Below are 21,415 nucleotides of genomic sequence, written 5' to 3'. Positions count from 1 at the left end.
GGATAACACCATCCCTAGCCGTGAGGCGGTAGCGCAAAGCGTGGTAGTTCCGCAATGGATCAAAAGTCTTAGCAACGTGCGATCTCGCCAACCCTTCTGAATACAGCGTAAAACCCGGGAGAGGGTAGGGTCAGAACCCGTACCAGCCGCCAGCCTGTCCCCAGTGATGGGGAACCCGTCCACAACCCGCTGCTCGGCAACATCCAGGTGGAAACACAAAAGTTTGTCCCTATCGAATGCCAGATCTGGACCCATGGGAAGGCGAGGCAGTGCATCAGCATTAGCATGTTGAGCTGTCGGCCGGAAATGAATCTCATAATTGAAACAAGACAAGTAAAGAGCCCAACGCTGCAGGCGGTGTGCAGCCTTGTCAGGAAGTGACGTTGATGGATGAAACAAGGAAACAAGTGGTTTGTGATCCATAACAAGATGAAATTTTGAGCCATAGAGAAAAACACCAAACTTATGAAGAGCATAAATAATGGCCAAAGCTTCTTTTTCAATTTGAGAATACTTTTTTTGGGCATCCGTGAGCGTTTTGGAAGCATAAGCAATGGGTTGTCCCGAACTGTCAGAAAAACGGTGCGCAAGGACTGCACCGACCCCGTATTGAGAGGCGTCTGTGGCAAGAACAAGATGTTGGCCAGGTCGATAAGCAGCCAGGCACCGGACCTGTTTCAGCATAGTCTTCAATTTCTGGAAAGCCGCATCGCATGACGCGGACCAGTGAAAAGGCACGTCTTTATGCAACAGGCGATGCAACGGCTGAGCCACCGAAGCCGCAGACGGTAAAAACTTGTGATAGTATGCTATTTTCCCCAAGAAGACCTGCAGTTCCTTAACAGATGTAGGGCAAGGAAGGGCATCGATCGCAGCGACAGTTTGCTGAAGCGGACGAATACCATCCCGAGAGAGTTGAAACCCCAAGTACGTGATAGATGCCTGAAAAAATTGTGATTTCTGAAGATTACACTTAAGACCGGCAGTCTGTAAGACATGAAAAAGTGTGCGGAGATTTTGAAGATGTTCTTCAGTGGTGGAACCGGTGACAACAATGTCATCCATGTAATTGATACACCCAGGGACAGGGAGCAATAATTGTTCCAAGAATCGCTGAAAGAGAGCAGGGGCGCTAGCAACCCCGAACGGCAAGCATTGGTATTGATAGAGGCCAAAAGGCGTGTTAAGGACCAGAAACTGCTGGGAAGCAGCGTCGAGAGGAAGTTGATGATAAGCTTCTGACAGGTCAATTTTAGAAAAATACTGGCCTCCAGCAAGTTTAGTGAACAGTTCTTCAGAATGGGGCATAGGGTAAGTGTCAACGAGGCATTGAGCATTTACAGTGGCTTTGAAATCGCCACAGAGATGAATATCACCATTTGGCTTAGCAATGACAATGACAGGAGAGGACCACTCACTGGAAGTGACAGGAAGCAATGACAGGAAGCAAGACCCCTGAAGTAGTGAGACGACCCAACTCCCATTTTACCCGATCACGAAGGGCCACAGGAATGGGCCGAGCCTGAAAAAACTTAGGCCGAGCACTGGGTTTGAGCGCGATATGAGCTTCAAAGTCATTTGCACGGCCTAACCCATGAGAAAAATGAACGAAAATGTCATCGACAAGGAATCCAGTTGAGCATAAGGAATAGCATCAGAGACAATATTGACAGAGACAATATTGACAGAGTCATCTACGGAGAACCCAAAAATGAGAAAGGCATCGAAACCAAAAAGATTTTCTGCATTGCTCTGGTCAACCACAAATATGGGAACAGTGCGAACGACGGATTTGTAAGATACCTCAGCATTAAACTGTCCCAAGAGAGAAATCTTCTGTTTATTGTACGCCCGTAATTGCCGAGTGACAGGTGACAGGAGTGGAGAACCCAACTGAAGATATGTCTGAGAATTAATTATAGTGGCAGCAGAACCGGTATCCACTTGCATGCGAACATTGCGACCAAGGATTTGGACAGTGAGGAATAACTTCCCTGAAAGGGAAGAAGTGCAATTGACAGACAACACAGAATCAGAGTCAGCGTCATGTTCATGAACAACATGTATGCAGTTGGACGTGCAAACGAAAGACACATGACCTTTCTTTTTGCGGTTGTGACACACAGCCCAACATATAAGTCACAGTGCAAGTTGACAAGCAAGACATGTGTACACATTAGCATTCGAATGAGCACTGAGTCCCAGTCTAGTGGCCGCTGCTCGGCTGGCCGCTTAGGTGGCGCAGCTGCTGCATGGCTGGCAGACAGCGCCACACGTAGAGGACGCACGTCATTGCACGGCGGCGCTTTGAATGATCGGCGAGTCACAACATGGTTAGTCTCCCCGATTGCGTGCAGTGTCCTGTGTCTAAAGTTTGCATCCTATAGTGCATCAAACAAGCAATATTATCTTCTGGATTCTGAGATTCATACGTATACTAGTGAACTAATTTCACATTTTAAGCATTTTCTCTTTAACCTACATAAATGCTCTCATTCAGGGCAACACTGATCAGTCTTTTTCCAGAATTACTAGTAACATTAGGAAATTAAGTTGAGATTAACATAAGAAAAATTGAGAGAGAGCACTGGATTAATTGGGGAGTGAGACTCTGAAAAATATAGCAACAATGTATAGAAGTATCTTAAATCATCAAAACCTTTGGTTTGACAAGGAAGGTGTTGTTTCTGGGCTTTAGTATACAGGAATTTGATCATCTTTTCTGATGTTAACTGTCAACAATTCAGGTATGTTATGTTCATAGACAGAAATTGCATCAAGTGTGTCAGTTAAGCATGATATTAAATGGGAGCTTTTTAATCCAATTCGTCATGCTGCTATGATATTGCACCCATAAATGTCCCTCGTCTCCATTCTTACCCAGGCATTATCAAATAAAATTTGTCATTAACTTAGATTAATGTTTTCTGTAACTACAAAACATGCATCCCCCCACTCATCTTCTCAGGAGTGGTATGTATCCTGTCAGTCCAAAAAGTTTCAGAGCTGGATTAATAAAAAAAAAAAAAAAAACTATTGAAAAGATGACATAGTGGTTTAAATGTTTCAGATATTCTACATAGTATCCCCCAGTTGAGTACAACACACAGAACATTCATATGACCGTATGAAACAGTCAGAAAAGTCATTCTTTGTGATATTGTTTAATTCCCACATCTCATTGGCTTGAATATCAGTTAATGACCCTTCACATGAATTTCTGCACTTCGTTGTTAGTGTTAGATTCATATTGATAATGCCAAATCTTGTCGCCCGTGATGAATTTTTCCAGAAAATAATTGTCCGCATTTTGCAGTACAGTCAAGTTATGGCAGGCGTTTAAGCATCATCATTTTTGTTAAGGAATCAAGATGTGCAGGATAAACTTCACACACGCTTTTCTCTTCTTCAAAACATTCTAAAGAATGTCTTGAATGCTTGATTTAGAGGTGTTGCTCCATTGTGATTTATGACATAACAGTGTTAACACACTACAGCTGCATGTCCACTGCATAACAATGCCTGCCCGCGACTAATTGTTTGAGTGCACATGTTTTTGTTTACAGTTAATAGTTCAAGCTATCACCTTAGTTACTACACTGCCATGCCTTATACACAAGGAATCAAATCAGTCTCAAAACTTTTTGAGTAGACTTTGCAGAAATTGCCTGAGTCCCTGTCAGTCACACAATTTTAATCTTACAAGAAGTTTCAAAAGAATGCAAACTTCATTTGATAGTGAAAAAATCATTCTGGAATTGACTCAATCTTGGTAGTCAGTTACAGATAATATAGAGAATATGTTACTCACTTAAAAGAAAAATAATAATTTTTCTTATGTGAATTTTATAGTTTTTTATTTGTGTGTCAACTCTTGTTATATTACTCATGTTCTCTTTTAGAACAAATACAACTGGATGTATGTATATCAGAACCAGAAGAAAATTGTGAAAGGTTAATGCCATGTCAGGCAGATAATGATTGTGAAGAATATAGCAGATGCTGTTTTAGTGATATTTGTGGTGCAGTATGTATGAGTACTCCAGTACCAGAAGAACGGCCACAGACAAGTAAGTTTCATGTTGTGCTACATGTCCTTTTTCTCAATACATTACTATGATGTAACTTAAGTAGAAGAGCAGTAGTTATAATTTAAGCAGTCTGTTATCTTACCCCATGTTAAGAACATGCCCAAATCAGATTAGGTAAGTATTGGTGCTGCCGTATGCCATGTTAAATAAGAGTTGACCTTTTTCTTTTTTTTCAAATTCGTAGACTTACATAACTTAGAAATTATTTCTAGCATTTTGCAAGTGCATTTAATCCACTTGTTAACCAAATTTCATTACCAAATAATAGTATTACCAATGACAGAAAATTTACACATTAAATTTAACAATGGAAAATCTAAGATGGAATAATAACAGTTTTATGAAAAGGATAAATCACTGCTCACTATATAGAACATATGTTGAGTTCCAAACAGGCACAACAAATAGACTTATGGGATTTTGGATATGGATTGTAATATACATAATAAACAGTTCCCAAGTTTTCTATATACGTATATAATTTACCATAAAGACTGATACTCATGAATACTGCATGAAGTACAAAGGAAGACTGAATTATATATGGCGGCTTGTCAGATCAGTTAATGTTCCAAAGATTGTAATTTGTGTGATTGATGTGACCTATTGAGCCACACAGCCCACCTCCCGCTGTATGGAGTATGGCCTATGGGACCTAAGGGACGGGGGGGGGGGGGGGGGGGGGGTCGTGTGGGTGTCAGCGTCAGTGTGAGTGATGTGAGGCAGCAGGCGCACGACCAGAAGCTCCATCTCTGTCGGGTCGGCATGCGAAGGTGCAGAGGGCACTGAACGCGAATTGTCACATGCAATGAATGTTTTTGAACTAACCTGACGAGTGTTCGAACTGATGCTTGGCGATGAAGTTCAATCCAGTGAAGGAACTGCGGATTGCAGTTTCAACAGCAAGGTGCGGGCCCAGCGAGCTCTTTGTAAGTGTGAGCAACGCGTTGCTTCAGCTCGTCGTTATCTCAGCAGAGGTGCACCACTGAGTCGTATTCTGAAAAGAAGGTTAGTGATGCAAGTCACAATCTTGCCCACGAGGGTAGAACACTCGCGAACTAAATCCCATTTTGTGGCAGACACGGAACGAGGACAAACAATCCATACTGAGAATTGGTTCGTCGATGTCAGCAATGTAGACGGTCCACGGGAAACGCAGAGAAGGGGATAGGTACATCATCAGTTTCACAGAACTGACAGTTTGTAACTGACAGCTCGTAGGAGAGACTTCATCGGTGAAAAGTCAGTAGGAACCAACAATTGAGGTATGATAGACACGTCAGTGCCATGTCAATTAGGTAGACAAACTGCGATGAAATGTCTGTGACGTATAAACGACCGCTCGGCCGAGGAGATGACTGGTCAGAGTGCAATGATAGGGGATGCCTGTGAAGTTCCCCCGTAGGACTCGCCGTCACTTAGTTCCTGCGGTCGGTGTTTGGGTGTTCGCAAGGTAATCTGCACTTCTTGGCCTCAGCTCCAAAAATCTTGTGGAACCAAAAGTATGGATGAGCCAGATGTGGCAGTGGCGGTGACTGATAGCGGGGGAGGCTTGTCCTCGTTGAATTGTTCTGGGACGTAAACCGGGATGTATGGAGCATGGGCAAGTCTTGAGTGCTCGGAAAGAGGAGAGAGCGAACGAGTACTGCCTGGCGGCATAGAAGGCATGGAAGCGCAACGGCCCCTGCCCCTGCCTGCAGACGGCTGGTAATAGGAGGTTTAGTGTCACACAGCGATGGGGGATGAGCTGGGTGTTTCTGGCGCAGGAGTGCATACAGCTGATCTGCTATGCATAGGCGAGAAATGATAGACTCGAAAGAGTGCGGCAGTAGGTGTATCTGTAGGTTGCTAGGTAACTTGGTAGACCATACCGCCCACAGAGTGACAGCTGGCATCGTGTGTTCACTCACGAGTAACCTGAGGTGGCGCCAAAGTTGTGACCGAGTGCATTCCCCCAGGTGCTCCTCATACAGAATCTTGATTATCAACTCCTGTGGTGAGCAGGCAAGTCAGTCCAATATCGTTTTCTTGGCAAACTCGCACTTTGGTGGCCTTGGATGCAAAAGTAGGAGATCACAAATTAAATCCGAGTGGTTTTGAAGGTGTGTGACCAAACATAGGAACTTGGAGTTGTCATCAGTCACTTGCTGCAGCTTGAAGAGGTGCTCCACCAGTGTGAACCATGAAACTGGATTGTCCTATAGCGGAGGTAGCTTGGGTAGGCGGCCTGGAGGTGGAGACGAAGGTGGCTTCCCCGTGTCTTGGAAGGCCTACAGTCCTGCTGCACAAGAGTTCATGCTGGGATCTAGCATCACCGGAGCAGAAATGTTACTAGCACACGTTCTGAACAACGGCTGGTTGTAATGGCTTTGAAGACGCCCGAAAAAACAACGCGGTAGGCACGGTCAGTACCACGGGAGCGAACGGGCGAGCGGCGCGTAATGAGGGCCTGAAAACTGGACCGGAAATTGCAGGAATGGCACTGATATTGTCCAACTCGGAAATGACATGGAGGCCAGCGCAGGAGACGCAGACGGTACTGCGGAAGGAGCGAGCTATTGTATGGTCAGAATTGAGGCCCCCCCTAGGGTGAGGCGGAGGGGGTGACCTGGAGCTTAAAGTGGCAACAAAGCGAGTTTTCTGCATACACTGGCCTTGCACTCTTCGTGGTAGGACCATAAAACACTGGTGAAACCTGTTGGCAGTCGCACTGTCATAGTACAACGTTGCTGTGTGAAGAGGCTATGTTGGGTGCACTTGTACCCACGTGGTCGTAAAACTGGGTCACCGATCGGTTGTTTGTTTGTGGCGAACTGGATGCTTAAAAATGTCTGTCACTGATTTGTGAGGAAGGCGAGGCTGCAGTAGCTTGGTAATAGTTGACTGTGTGTGTGTTTTGCACAAATGGTGGTGTTGCACATGCCTCTACTGTAACTGACATCGTGGCGCGTAAAGGATCATAGCACGTGTGCGAATTTTGGTCCCTTTGTGACAGTATTTAGTAGATCGTACATTTCACTTTTTACTTGTTGTTGTGAATAATCTGGCGAAACAAAGCCTGAGGTAACTGCGTAACACTCGGCCATTGTGGAGTTGCTAAAGTAGAGGTTATCTACATCAAAGGTCATAGATCATTGTCTGTTATCTGCAAAATAACCGACGGTGGAAGGTTGTGTTGGCCTGGTCATAAGAGCTGGGCTTCCAAATCTTCGTAAAGAATGTTCGGTGATGTAGCCATGGCGTCAGGCATGAAACCTGTTGAGTCTATACGACCGGCACAAAGGTCGCTGAAGACGTAGAACTTCTTGTCCGGGGTCACCAATATGGGATTCTGGATACGGATCATATTATATGTAACAAACCGTTCCCAATTTTTCTGTATACACATATATTTTACCATAAAGACTGATACACATGAACACTGCATGAAGTACAAAGGCAGACTGAATTAAACATGGCGGCTCGTCAGAGGAGTTAATGTTCCAAAGATTGTAATTTGTGTGGTCGCACACACACACACACACACACACACACACACACACACACACACACTGTCTATGGTCAGTGAGGCCTCTCAAAATATGGAAAGCAAAGAGCTTGCATTATGAAAGATTTGTTTCAAAGTATTGAAGATGAATAAATGCTCATCCTAATATACACTCCTGGAAATGGAAAAAAGAACACATTGACACCGGTGTGTCAGACCCACCATACTTGCTCCGGACACTGCGAGAGGGCTGTACAAGCAATGATCACACGCACGGCACAGCGGACACACCAGGAACCGCGGTGTTGGCCGTCTAATGGCGCTAGCTGCGCAGCATTTGTGCACCGCCGCCGTCAGTGCCAGCCAGTTTGCCGTGGCATACGGAGCTCCATCGCAGTCTTTAACACTGGTAGCATGCCGCGACAGCGTGGACGTGAACCGTAAGTGCAGTTGACGGACTTTGAGCGAGGGCGTATAGTGGGCATGCGGGAGGCCGGGTGGACGTACCGCCGAATTGCTCAACACGTGGGGCGTGAGGTCTCCACAGTACATCGATGTTGTCGCCAGTGGTCGGCGGAAGGTGCACGTGCCCGTCGACCTGGGACCGGACCGCAGCGATGCACGGATGCACGCCAAGACCGTAGGATCCTACGCAGTGCCGTAGGGGACCGCACCGCCACTTCCCAGCAAATTAGGGACACTGTTGCTCCTGGGGTATCGGCGAGGACCATTCGCAACCATCTCCATGAAGCTGGGCTACGGTCCCGCACACCGTTAGGCCGTCTTCCGCTCACGCCCCAACATTGTGCAGCCCGCCTCCAGTGGTGTCGCGACAGGCGTGAATGGAGGGACGAATGGAGACGTGTCGTCTTCAGCGATGAGAGTCGCTTCTGCCTTGGTGCCAATGATGGTCGTATGCGTGTTTGGCGCCGTGCAGGTGAGCGCCACAATCAGGACTGCATACGACCGAGGCACACAGGGCCAACACCCGGCATCATGGTGTGGGGAGCGATCTTCTACACTGGCCGTACACCACTGATGATCGTCGAGGGGACACTGAATAGTGCACGGTACATCCAAACCGTCATCGAACCCATCGTTCTACCATTCCTAGACCGGCAAGGGAACTTGCTGTTCCAACAGGACAATGCACGTCCGCATGTATCCCGTGCCACCCAACGTGCTCTAGAAGGTGTAAGTCAACTACCCTGGCCAGCAAGATCTCCGGATCTGTCCCCCATTGAGCATGTTTGAAACTGGATGAAGCGTCGTCTCACGCGGTCTGCACGTCCAGCACGAACGCTGGTCCAACTGAGGCGCCAGGTGGAAATGGCATGGCAAGCTGTCCCACAGGACTACATCCAGCATCTCTACGATCGTCTCCATGGGAAAATAGCAGCCTGCATTGCTGCGAAAGGTGGATATACACTGTACTAGTGCCGACATTGTGCATGCTCTGTTGCCTGTGTGTATGTGCCTGTGGTTCTGTCAGTGTGATCATGTGATGTATCTGACCCCAGGAATGTGTCAATAAAGTTTCCCCTTCCTGGGACAATGAATTCACGGTGTTCTTATTTCAATTTCCAGGAGTGTATATATATATTTTAGAGTCCATGTTTACTGGACCTCTTTTGCTTTGAATGGTCTTTCCTGTAATATCCCTGAACATTGACCAATCATCCTGGGACACTCATACATATTTCATATCAGTAAAGCCAATTGGTCTTCAACTACTTTTTACTATCCCCTATAGTCAGTCTGTAAGTTGTTATATCCTCATTACAACCAAGCTATTTCACTGTTCCTTTTGTAATGAATTCCTCTAAAAATGAGTCTTCCAGGTTTATTCTTGATGAAGGCTGAATTCTCTTAGCATTATTGTGAGTTAGCTGCAGCCAACACAACTGTTTATTTAAATAATAACAGGACAGACTGTAACCTGAGTTCAAGTGCCCAAAAGCTATGTGCAGCTAAAGAATCTGACATAGTCAAATACAAAATAGATGATACTTACCATATCATTGTTTTCTTTTTCTATGACCTTATGTTGGTTCAACTGGATTCATGTGTGTGAGAAGTGGACTTCAATTTTTCATCAAAATTCAGGGCACTGTAGTTAATCTAAATCATGTCACCCAAGTGCCTGGATGGTTCGTTTGAAACATTATGATCAGTTTCTTTATTCATAATTGCCCATTAAGACAGCGTTCCATCTTTGATTGTACCACTGTTGATGGAAAATTTTCCTCCTTCTGATATATTGTTATGTGGTTTTCCAAATCCCTTGAGATTATTTTCTGGAGTTCTTTCTTGAAGAAAGCCACAGCCAATGTCATTGCACAATCTGAACTTGTGCTATTGTATTTTATTGGTCCTGTTGTCTACAAAGAAGATTATGCATAAAACATTGGGCAAGTCAGTTTGTAAATGTACAGATGAACGTGATTTCTAAGCACACTTCTTTAAAAGTACAATAATATACTTCATTCATTAAATATTTATATCACACACTTCATAAATTTGAAAATTCTTCAATTGATTAAAAGCAGTGATATTATAAATATGACATTAAAGATTTGCCAAAAGTTTTGACCTCAGTAATTGCTTTTACGTTTTTGGGATGTTTGATATAAAGTGGAAAGTACTGCTTTGGTCCAGGGATGTGAGGGATGTGTGGGTCATATACAAGTTTTCGTTTTGTCTGGTAAAGTAATCATGAACTTTTTTTCAGTCCTTACCTATTACATTTATTTTAGAGAGAAATGATTTTTCCACCTTGTAAATACTTGATAAAGGAGGAATACCAGTGACCTTAAAAAGGGTCTTGTGTGATCTTTAGGTTTGCATCCAAACATGATTTTAATGTCCCTTTTGTGCCTGCTCAATTTTTCATTAAGGTATTCAATACATTTATTCTATTTTGCATTGCTTTGCAGCCATAGTCCTAAGACTTTAGTTTCCCTACTATTGCCAGCTGATTCATTTTTGATAGTCACATATGGGATAAACATATCCTTGTTTGGAGCCTTGTGGAATTTTAGTATGACAGTTCTTTTTTTTTAAAGCAGATTGTTGTGTGTCCTGTTGCTAAGTTGTTTTGTGACAGTGTTTGGCAATTGCTGTAATTCTTCCTTACTTTCTCCCTTTTGTAGAATTGTGGTCTCATCTGCAAATATGGTATTTTCATGCATATCCACATTTAAGATTAGATCGTTTGTGTATAGAAGGAACAGGAGGGATGGATCCCATTACTGACCCTTGCAGTCTGCCAAGTGTTCAAAGATAGATTTTAGGTCAAAACCTGTGTGTTTGATGCTGCTTGCTTACAATTGCTCAGGAAGGAACTAATTCATTTCTTGGTTGGTCCTCAAAATCACATTTTTCAAGCTTTGACAGCAGAATTTTATGATGCAGCATGTCAAATGCTTTCATATGTCAATTAATAATCCTGTCGATTCCTGTTTCTTGTCTTTCAGGCTTAGTATGCAGTTGATGCTCTCATAAATGGCAGTTCTTGTTGACTCTTGTTTCTGAATCCATGTTATTCATTACAAAAGATTTCACAAGTTTGTCATTTCATAAGTTTTTCTTACTGGGATTTATTTATTAAGGCCCATCTCTACTACAACATTGTAAGATTCAGGTGTCTTATGACATTACATGATAATTTTGATTTAGATGCATAAGTGTAAAATTATTTATATCTGTGTATCCTAATACTAGGCAAGTTTCAGCAAAACAGACAAATGTAGAAGTCAGTTAGACACACACATTTTCCCCCTCACCACATTATCAGCTACAGTAAGGGGCAGGTTTTGTTTAATATTAAGGACAGCCATATTGTCTTAGCATCTCTTTACCATTGTGGCTTGCTGGCTTGTGAAAGGAGCCAGTCACTCATTTATGGAAACAACAGCAACAAACATGTTTCTATTGTTTACATTAACTAAATTTTCATAAAAATAATTGGCATTTTCATAATGTTTCATTGATGACACTGTGAATGGCAAGAAATGGGAATGATTGATGTATTGATTACTTTTCTTCAGTGTGTGAATACTTGCGTGACTTCAATGATAAAATGGAAGGAACAAGAGAAGGTATGAGTCTTGCATTACCTGCTCCTAGATGCCATCCAAATGGTTCATATGAGGCAATGCAGTGTTCATTGCATAATGGCAGAGAAGAATGTTGGTGTGTGGATGAATTTGGTTCAGAAATACCCCATTCAAGGTATGTGAATCCATGAACCCATGCTGTTCATAGTGTTCTTGCTGCAAAAATTTCAGTGTACTATAAGAAAATATTTGCACTTAAGTTTCTCATTTGACCTACAGAAGATATTGCTATGATTAAAATATTAACTATGTTTATTGTGTTGTCTTTGCTTTTCATTAGCATTGTTTACAGCTGTGAAGACTATATATATTTTGTACTAAATCAATAAATTAACTTTCTTGTGCTTTTGAGTAATTGTTGTCTTCTGCTATTGGGATTTGTGGTGTAATGTATTGATTATGTGACATTTTCGATTGATCTTGTCTTTAGTTGTATGTCTCATCATGTGTAATTCTTGATGTATGGTAGTGCTCCACAGGACAACTGAAAGGTAGTGTACTACTGCATCAAACATTAAAAAATGTATTTTAAACAACATACTCTTTGTCCTAAAAAGAACTGCACCTAGAAGATCACAAGTGATCAACTGCAAACTGGGTAGATACATTCAGCCACATAGTCGGGTAGCATGGGTGGATCTGTGATGTCATGCATTGTTTGATATAAGATAAGCCCAAAAGGCTGTGCCAGCCAGTACTACTGTGCTAGCATCACTTGAACATGCATTATGCCTAGGCAACACGTTTGACAGTGGGTTGCCCAACTGGACAAGTTTGAGAGTTTGAGTTGGCAGGTGATGATCGAAGGGATCACTGTGTTAAAGAAAACTTTGCAGACACCAGTAACTGGATGCTGGCTCATATTTCGACTGTATAAGAGGTGAGATTCTTTCTACAAGTAAGTCATGGGGCAACTAGGTGCACAAATAAAATGAAACTGGAAATTTAGATGGCTGAAGGCATTTTGATTTGACATTTAAGTTCAAGAACCATGGCATTGTGAGTCTGTGGGAGGTCGGGTGGTCGTAATATCATATTGCACATCACACTGATCGTACAGACACCATTGCCTGTTGTTGGTGGTGATGGATACAAGAAAGCATGTAAATACTACATGTAGGATCTGAATGTCAGACAAGCACTATAAGGAGGGAACACTGAAGGGTTGTCCATCACATGCAAGCAGATCAGACAGCATTGATAAGTTTCATTCAATGGACTGTCCTGCCTCCGATGCAACATCTTATAAGTGTCAGTACCATTGGCAGGCGGCAGCATGACGCAAGGCTCGCTGCACACTTGGCTGTTAAGATACCTGCCATTCAACCCCTCCCTCTCCCCCCCCCCCCCCCCCCCTCCACTTCCTTCTAGGAGGCAACATTCACTGAGTCGGTGTTTGTAGGTACAGTGGAGAGTGCCACGAAGAGCAGTTTGTGGTCTCCCATCATACATTTAACCAGCATGGTGTAACATTGTGGGGAGCACGCCCATTCATCGTTGGTGTCCCTAATGGGCTCCATGACAGCTGCACGGTACATGGATGAGGTCCTACAAGCGGTAGCTTTGGCACTCATGCACACCCATGCCAATGCCCTATTTCAACAGGACAACTCTTGTCCTCACATTGCTGCCACCCCCGAAGCATACCTTGCAGCTGTGGATACTCTGCCATTTGCCACGGCCAAGGGCATCGCTCAATCTCTCCCTGATTGAGAATGCGTGGGATGCCTCAGTGCATGTCTTCAGAACTCTACCTCCACCCTCCAGTCTGTAGGATGTGAGCAGTCAGAGGCAAGTGGCATGGGATGGAATATCACATGACTACATCTCAGACCTGTACGATTCCATGCCACATGTCTTGATGCTTGCATTCACAACCATAGGAACCCCAACACCATACTAGCATGTACATTTTGTTTCCGTGCAGCACAGTACGTGGTGGTCCTTTCCAATTGAACGTGTAATCATTTCATATGTACGGTACCACCTACCTGCTTGCCAGCAATGATCACAGTTTCTTGTCCTTTTAGGTGCAGCTCTTTTTATGAGAGAGAATGTACAGTGATTAAGCTTTTAATGATGAAATTAAATCAGTCTGTAACAATGAGAAAAACACAGATATTGCTCATAATTTCGTCAAACTAAATTTGAAACGAATTTTCAGATTAAGTCTACATTCATACAGCTGCAGACATTTAGATTGCAATTTTATGTGCTCCTCACAAAGATGCACTCGTTTTCCAAAATAATACAAAATACATATTGTTCTCTGTACACTATATGACTCATTGATGTTGCCCTCAGAGTGCTCGCAGGTGGAGTTCTGTGCTATTGTAGAAAAGAATGTTTTATGTAGCTCTGAAGTTTTGTTTCGAATAGGAATTGTCTTATTAGACATAAAATGTTGTCATTTATTCCAAGAGCATTCTGATTTTCTTTTTCCTTCCCCATCTCACCCCTCCTCCCCCCCCCCCCCCCCCCCCAAAAAAAAAAAAAAAAAAATAAGACTCTTTTTTTTTTTTCTTTTTGTGGTCCCTGTTAAAGTTGCAATACTGCTTGCAGTAGCAATTATATCTGATTGTGTTTCCGTTTTGCTAGAAACTGTTCACAGATACCAAGCTTAATTGATTTGACCAGATGCCCTTAGTACTACCATTTTTAAAACACCAATTTTTAGCTTTTGACAGTGACACTTACAGGTCTGATAGGGATTAACTTGCGGTATATTTTGCACCAGAGTGATCTGTCCAGTGAAGGGGAAAGAGCTATTAACTACTTACATTTATTTAAATTAAATGTTTTGTATTCATTTTGCATACTGGAGGCAATGATATGTTCCTTTACCACCCAAATTACAAAAAAACCTTTGTTCAAGACTGCATTTGCAAATAAAATTCTCCACTGTTAACCTAGACCATATAAACGTCTTAATTATCAAGCAATACTCTGGTCAGGACATGATAATTGTTTTTTGACAAAATATACAGATCTCTTTTATGCACTATCTTCACTGATGAAATTTATACATTTGCGTAATCTCGTCATACTACCTAACTATGTGAATTGATCGATTTTTCACATTCTGAACTAGCCACCCTCTTTTTCTCTATTGTCTTTTTTAAAAATTATTTGCTTTCTTATTGCACAAAGCCCCCTAACATTGTGGACTGCTCCAGAAAAGCTTTTTCCAGTGCTGTCTTTAACTACCTTGTACCTTGCACTGGATCCCTGTATTACAATACATATGTTCTTATAGCCTGTTTGTTGAAGTAAAAGCTTACCCTTTTGAGAAAGAAACATCTGGTTCAACACCTAATGAGGCCTTAAGATCTAAGTAAAATCTTTGGTGCATAGTACATTACTTTTGATAGCATTATTTACATTGCATGAAATGTATTCATAGTTACAAATATGGACAACCACCAATGATGGAGTGATGCCAATGGAAATTTGTGCTGGACTGGGACAAAATCCAGATTTCCCACTTATCACAAGCAGGAGCACTGGGATATCTGAGTATGCTCCACTGTCAGACCCCAGCTCCCATATGTCACCAACCATGTGACTACAACCTATGCTCGCATGTTCATTATGTGTATTCCCGTACAGGGGAGACATTTTAATTGAAAGTCGCTTGCATGGTATCATTGAATAAATATCATTTTGCAGTGCCTGTTTTGTTCAGAATTACAGTGCAATGTTCCAAGCATAGCAGTAACTGATGATTGTCCATATTTGCAACTACGAATACATTTGATATATTTCATAATGGCTGTAGTGCCCGCAGTACCTGCTCCTTCAGACATGCATGCATGTCCAAAGGCATATTGCAGTGTAATTCTGAACAACACAGGCACTGCAGTATTGTAATTGTGTACACTGCATCCTACATTTCCAAAAGCATACAGTTTTTGTTGTTTTGTCACTGAAGGAACAATGGCTCAACAAATTGTGCAGCATTACGTGAAGAAATATCATGCCTGGGCCTTACATGTAGGCTGGGTTGTGACTATGGCTTTGAAATGGATCCAGAAACCAGGTGTCCACGTTGTGAATGTAGGAATCCTTGTGATTCTATCCAGTGTTCTTTAGAGGAAGAATGTCAGATGGTGGAGGTAAACTGTGATGACGAATTCTGCCCGTCTGTACCTGCATGTGAGTGAAAGACACACATTTTAACTTGAGTGCTTTATTTCTACCTTTAACATACGTATTTAACACCTTCATGTCTATTTCTGTGTACAAATTGGTTCACTACCATTAAATGCATTTTCTGTTGGTGATATATTAAATGTTATGAAACTATAATATCGATTTTCAACCTTATTTCAACTTTATGTGAATCTTTCCACTTACTGCAGTGCTAATACACGGGGTGACCCAGTTGTCCCTACTGACAGATATTATGCAACACACAATGACTTCAAAAACCACATGCGAGATTTTCATATTCTCTCGTTTACTAAGTGCAAACTATTTGTCATACAGAAAAGAACAACAAGACCTTTCCGTAGGAAATTAAATGTAGTTAAATTTTGTTCTGGAATATGTTTTTGCTGGAGGCCACAGTTTTAGATTTATTCAAGTTAAATTTGTTAGAAGGTAACTTCTTACATTTTTCTTGGTTAATTCGAAAACCATGGCCTCTAGCAAAAACTTAACCCACTACAAAATTGAACTACATTTAATTTTCTTCAAATAGGCCCTTTTCATTTTTTATGTTAAACAAATAGTTTGCACGGAGCGATTGAGATAATATAAAAATCTTGCAAGTGATCTTTGAAGGCATTGCGGGTTGCATGAAACCTATAAATAGGGGCAGCTGAATCGCCCTGCCTACTGAAGCTTGCATTCATATCTAAATACCATTATGGAATTCATTCACTAAAACACTGAAAAGGCTGAGTGTATAAATTCACTGACTAGAGAACGACTTTGATCTCAGTTCAGAAAACGAATGTACTTTACAAACTCACTATGTTGTGTAACACTAAACTTGAATCAACATAATGAGGTTCAGTGATGATCTGAATTAGTGTAACACACACTTGTCAGCACTGCTGAATCCGCTATCAGCACAGTTATTGTACTTCCACTGCAGGTGAAGGTTTTGTGTAATAAAGATGGAGGAAAATAAGTGGAACAAACTTATCAGAAGTCTTCAGGAAATTCCTCCATGACCAAAAAACATTGAAGTTGTCAGATAGCCATTAAGTAAATGAAACAAAAGAAAATATTTCTAAATGCATAGCGCTCCCTCTCCCCATGGACTATGGACCTTGCCGTTGGTGTGGAGGCTCGCGTGCCTCGGCGATACAGATAGCCGTGCCGTAGGTGCAACCACAAAGGAGGGTATCTATTGAGAGGCCAGACAAATATGTGGTTCTTGAGGAGGGGCAGCAGCCTTTTCAGTAGTTGCAGGGGCAACAGTCTGGATGATTGAATGATCTGGCCTTGTAACCCTAACCAAAACGGCCTGCTGTGTTGGTACTGCGAACGGCTGAAAGCAAGGGGGAACTACAGCCGTAATTTTTCCCGAGGGCATGCAGCTTTACTATATGGTTAAATGATGATGGTTTCCTCTTTGGTAAAATATTCCGGTGGTAAAATAGTCCCCCATTCGGATCTCCGGGCGGGATACTACTCAGGAGGATGTAGTTATCAAGAGAAAGAAAACTGGCGTTCTACAGATTGGAGCATGGAATGTCAGATCCCTTAATTGGACAGGTAGGTCAGAAAATTTAAAAAGGGAAATGGATAGGTTAAAGTTAGATATAGTGGGAATTAGTGAAGTTCGGTGGTGGGATGAACAAGACTTCTGGTCAGGTGAATACAGCGTTATAAATACAAAACCAAATAGGGGTAATGCAGCAGTAGGTTTAATAACGAATAAAAAAAAATAGGAATGCGGGTAAGCTACTACAAACAGCATAGTGAAAGCATTATTGTGGCCAAGATAGATACGAAGCCCACCCCCACCACAGTAGTACACGTTTATATGCCAACTAGCTCCGCAGATGATGAAGAGATTGATGAAATGAATGATGAGATATAGAACTTTTTCAGATAGTGAAGGGAGGCGAAATTTAATAGTCGTGGGTGACTGGAATTCGATAGTAGGAAAAAGAAGAGAAGGAAACGTAGTAGGTGAATATGGAATGGGGGTAAGGAATGAAAGAGGAAGCTGCCTGGTAGAATTTTGCACAGAGCATAACTTAATCATAGCTAACACTTGGTTCAAGAATCATAAAAGAAGGTTGTACACATGGAAGAGGCCTGGAGATACTTGAAGGTCTCAGATAGATTATATAATGGTAAGACAGAGGTTTAGGAACCAGATTTTAAACTGTAAGACATTTCCAGGGGCAGATGTGGACTCTGACCACAATCTATTGGTTATGAACTGTAGATTAAAACTGAAGAAAGTGCAAAAAGGTGGGAATTGAAGGAGATGGTGCCTGGATAAATTGACAGAACCAGGGGTTTTAGAGTGTTTCAGGGAAAGCATTAGGGAATAATTGACAAGAATGGCAGAAAGAAATACAGTAGAAGAAGAATGGGTAGTTTTGAGAGATGAAATAGTGAAGGCAGCAGAGGCTCAAGTAGGTAAAAAGACGTGGGCTAGTAGAAATCCTTGGGTAACAGAAGATACATTGAATTTACTTGATGCAAGGAGAAAATATAAAAACGCATAAATGAAGCAGACAAAAAGGAATACAAGTGTCTCAAAAGAGATCGACAGGAAGTGCAAAATGGCTAAGCAGGGATTGCTAGAAAAATGTAAGGATGTAGGGACATATGTCACTAGGCGTAAGATAGAAACTGCCTACAGGAAAATTAAAGAGACCTTTGGAGAAAGAGAACCACTTGCATGAATATCAAGCGCTCAGATGGAAACCCAGTTCTAAGCAAAGAAGGGAAAGCAGAAAGGTGGAAGGAGTATATAGAGGGTCTATACAGGGGCGATGTACTTGAGGACGATATTATGGAAATGGAAGAGGATGTAGATGAAGGTGAAATGGGAGATATGATACTACATGAAGAGTTTGACAGAGCACTGAAAGACCTGAGTCGAAACAAGGCTCCGGGAGTAGACAACATTCCATTAGAACTACTGATAGCCTTGGGAGAGCTAGTCCTGACAAAACTATCATCTGGTGAGCAAGGTGTATGAGACAGGCGAAATACCCTCAGACTTCAAGAAGAATATAATAATTCCAATCCCAAAGAAAGCAGGTGCTGACAGATGTGAAAATTACTGAACTATCAGTTTAATAAGTCATGGCTGCAAAATACTAACGCGAATTCTTTACAGACGAATGAAGAAACTGGTAGAAGTGGACCTCGGGGAAGATCAGTTTGGATTCCATAGAAATGTTGGAACACGTGAGGCAATACTGACCCTATGACTTATCTTAGAATATAGATTAAGGAAAGGCAAACCTATGTTTTTAGCATTTGTAGACTTAGAGAAGACTTTTCAAGATGTTGACTGTAATATCTCTTTCAAATTCTGAAGGTGTCAGGGGTAAAATACAGGGAGCGAAAGGCTATTTACAATTTGCACAGAAACCAGATGGCCGTTATAAGAGCCGAGGGGCATGAAAGGGAAGCAGTGGTTGGAAAGGGAATGAGACATGGTGGTAGTTTATCCCCAATGTTATTCAATCTATATATTGAGCAAGCAGTAAAGGAAACAAAAGAAAAATTCATAGTGGGAATTGAAATCCACGGAGAAGAAATAAAAACTTTAAGGTTCGCCGATGATGTTGTAATACTGTCTGAGACAGCAATGGACCTGGAAGAGCAGTTGAACGGGGATATAAGATCAACATCAACAAAAGCAAAATGAGGATAATGGAATGTAGTCGAATTAAACTGGGTGATGCTGAGGGAATTAGATTAGGAAATGAGACACTTAAAGCAGTAAATGAGTTTTGCTATTTGTAGAGCAAAATAACTGATGATGGTCGAAGTAGAGAGGATATAAAATGTAGACTGGCAATGGAAAGAAAAGCATTTCTGAATAAGAGAAATTTGTTAACATCAAGTTTAGATTTAAGTGTCAGGAAGTCGTTTTTGAAAGTATTTGTATGGAGTGTAGCCATCTATGGAAGTGAAACGTGGACAATAAACAGTTTAGACAAGAAGAGAATAGAAGGTTTCGAAATGTGGTGCTACAGAAGAATGCTATGGATTAGATGGGTAGATCACATAACTAATGAGGAGGTGTTGAATAGAATTGAGGAGAAGAGAAATTTGTGGCACAACTTGAGTAGAAGAAGGGATCGGTTGGTGGGACATGTTGAGGCATCAAGGAATCACCAGTTTAGTATTGGAGAGCTGCGTGGAGGGTAAAAATAGTAGAGGGAGACCAAGAGGTGAATTCACTAAGCAGATTCAGAATGATGTGGGTTACAGTAGGTACTGGGAAATGATGAAGCTTGCACAGGATAGAGCAGCACGGAGAGCTGCATCAAACCAGGTTCTGGACTGAAGACCACAACAACAACAGTGCTGTTCTACAGAACGCTGCTCCCAAAGTCACCCAGAAACCTAGGGAAACAGCATGTGGTATGTTCAAACAGTGTGATTTCAAAACATAGAGCTGTCATAATTATCTTTATAAACAATACTGTAGAGAAAATATTCAGCAGCTGACACTTCACAGGCACCTAGTTGGCACTGCCGATTTTACTACGAACAGAAACTGGAAATGACAGTGGTGCCATGTCTGGATTTCAGAAGCTTACTGAGCATAATGAAAATATACGTATCACAGATCATTGACCATAGGTTTAGGCAACTTCCTACGTCAGTGAAAGTTTTAGTAGATTATGGGTTTTAGAGACATTGTTATTCAGTGCTAGAGAACTATTGGCTGCTTAGATGGAGCTGTCACCAACCTGAAGGTTGGTTTGACAACAACAGTGATTTGCTAGGGATAGTCCTCTTGGAGTTGGTGTACCCTCGCCTTTCTCAAATCTTTGAACAGACTTACCATAAGTTTAATGTGGCCTCAAACCACAATGCTGCTCAGCATTTTTCACTGTAATAGACATTGCCAACATGAAAGAAGCGACAAAGAAAGAGAAAAAAGAAATACTGGACCCAGCCTGCAATCAAATTCCAGTCCTTACATATCAAATTCCAGTACATAACCAGTGAGACACAACTGCAGTTAGAAATTACCTAATAAACACAAATTTGCTCATTGACTTGAATGTGCCTACTATTTCTATTCATCAATGTGCATGGAATTGTCATTGCTATTTAAGCATTCATTTGCTAGTTAAAAGCTTAGTTTGAATTGTGTAATTACTGCTAATCAAGCATAGAGAGCATTTTTAGAGATGTTTAATTATTATTGGCTGCTGGTGAACTCCACATACTTAACCAAATGGTTGAAGTTTCACTACCTTATTCTGCCACTAAGTGTCTTATGAAATATTTAAACTTTCTCACATGAATGAGTCTTCCCCAGCAATTTTTGTGGGAGCAATTATTATCTGCACTTATTGTGTACATCTCTGATATTCCTCCTTAACCTAGCAGTAAAGATCGAAAAAAGTAATGTGAACTTAAGACGTATTGGAATGTTACCAACAACTACTTTATTATTTACTTCTTTTTAACTTGAATAAAAAGTTCTCTGTTGACTTGCCACATCAAACTAGAATAAAATCTACATCTACATCTTCATTTACACTCCTCAAGCC

At 41.7% G+C, this 21,415-nt stretch overlaps 1 protein-coding gene across 2 annotated transcripts in view; it reads left to right on the top strand.

The window, feature by feature from the left end:
• LOC124795290 (balbiani ring protein 3-like) overlaps positions 1-21,415 on the top strand; it is a 259,410-nt gene that overhangs the window by 206,692 nt on the left and 31,303 nt on the right. For both annotated transcript variants that reach the window (XM_047259248.1, XM_047259249.1), the window contains 3 exons: positions 3,903-4,070; positions 11,628-11,811; positions 15,628-15,851. In XM_047259248.1, coding sequence (XP_047115204.1) covers positions 3,903-4,070; positions 11,628-11,811; positions 15,628-15,851 — 576 coding nt within the window. The remainder of the gene's footprint in view (positions 1-3,902; positions 4,071-11,627; positions 11,812-15,627; positions 15,852-21,415) is intronic.

This window comes from Schistocerca piceifrons, chromosome 4 (genome assembly GCF_021461385.2).
Source record: "Schistocerca piceifrons isolate TAMUIC-IGC-003096 chromosome 4, iqSchPice1.1, whole genome shotgun sequence".
Taxonomy (NCBI): domain Eukaryota; kingdom Metazoa; phylum Arthropoda; class Insecta; order Orthoptera; family Acrididae; genus Schistocerca; species Schistocerca piceifrons.
The sequence above is the reverse complement of the archived record's forward strand: the minus strand, read 5'-3'. Positions and strand labels throughout refer to the sequence as shown.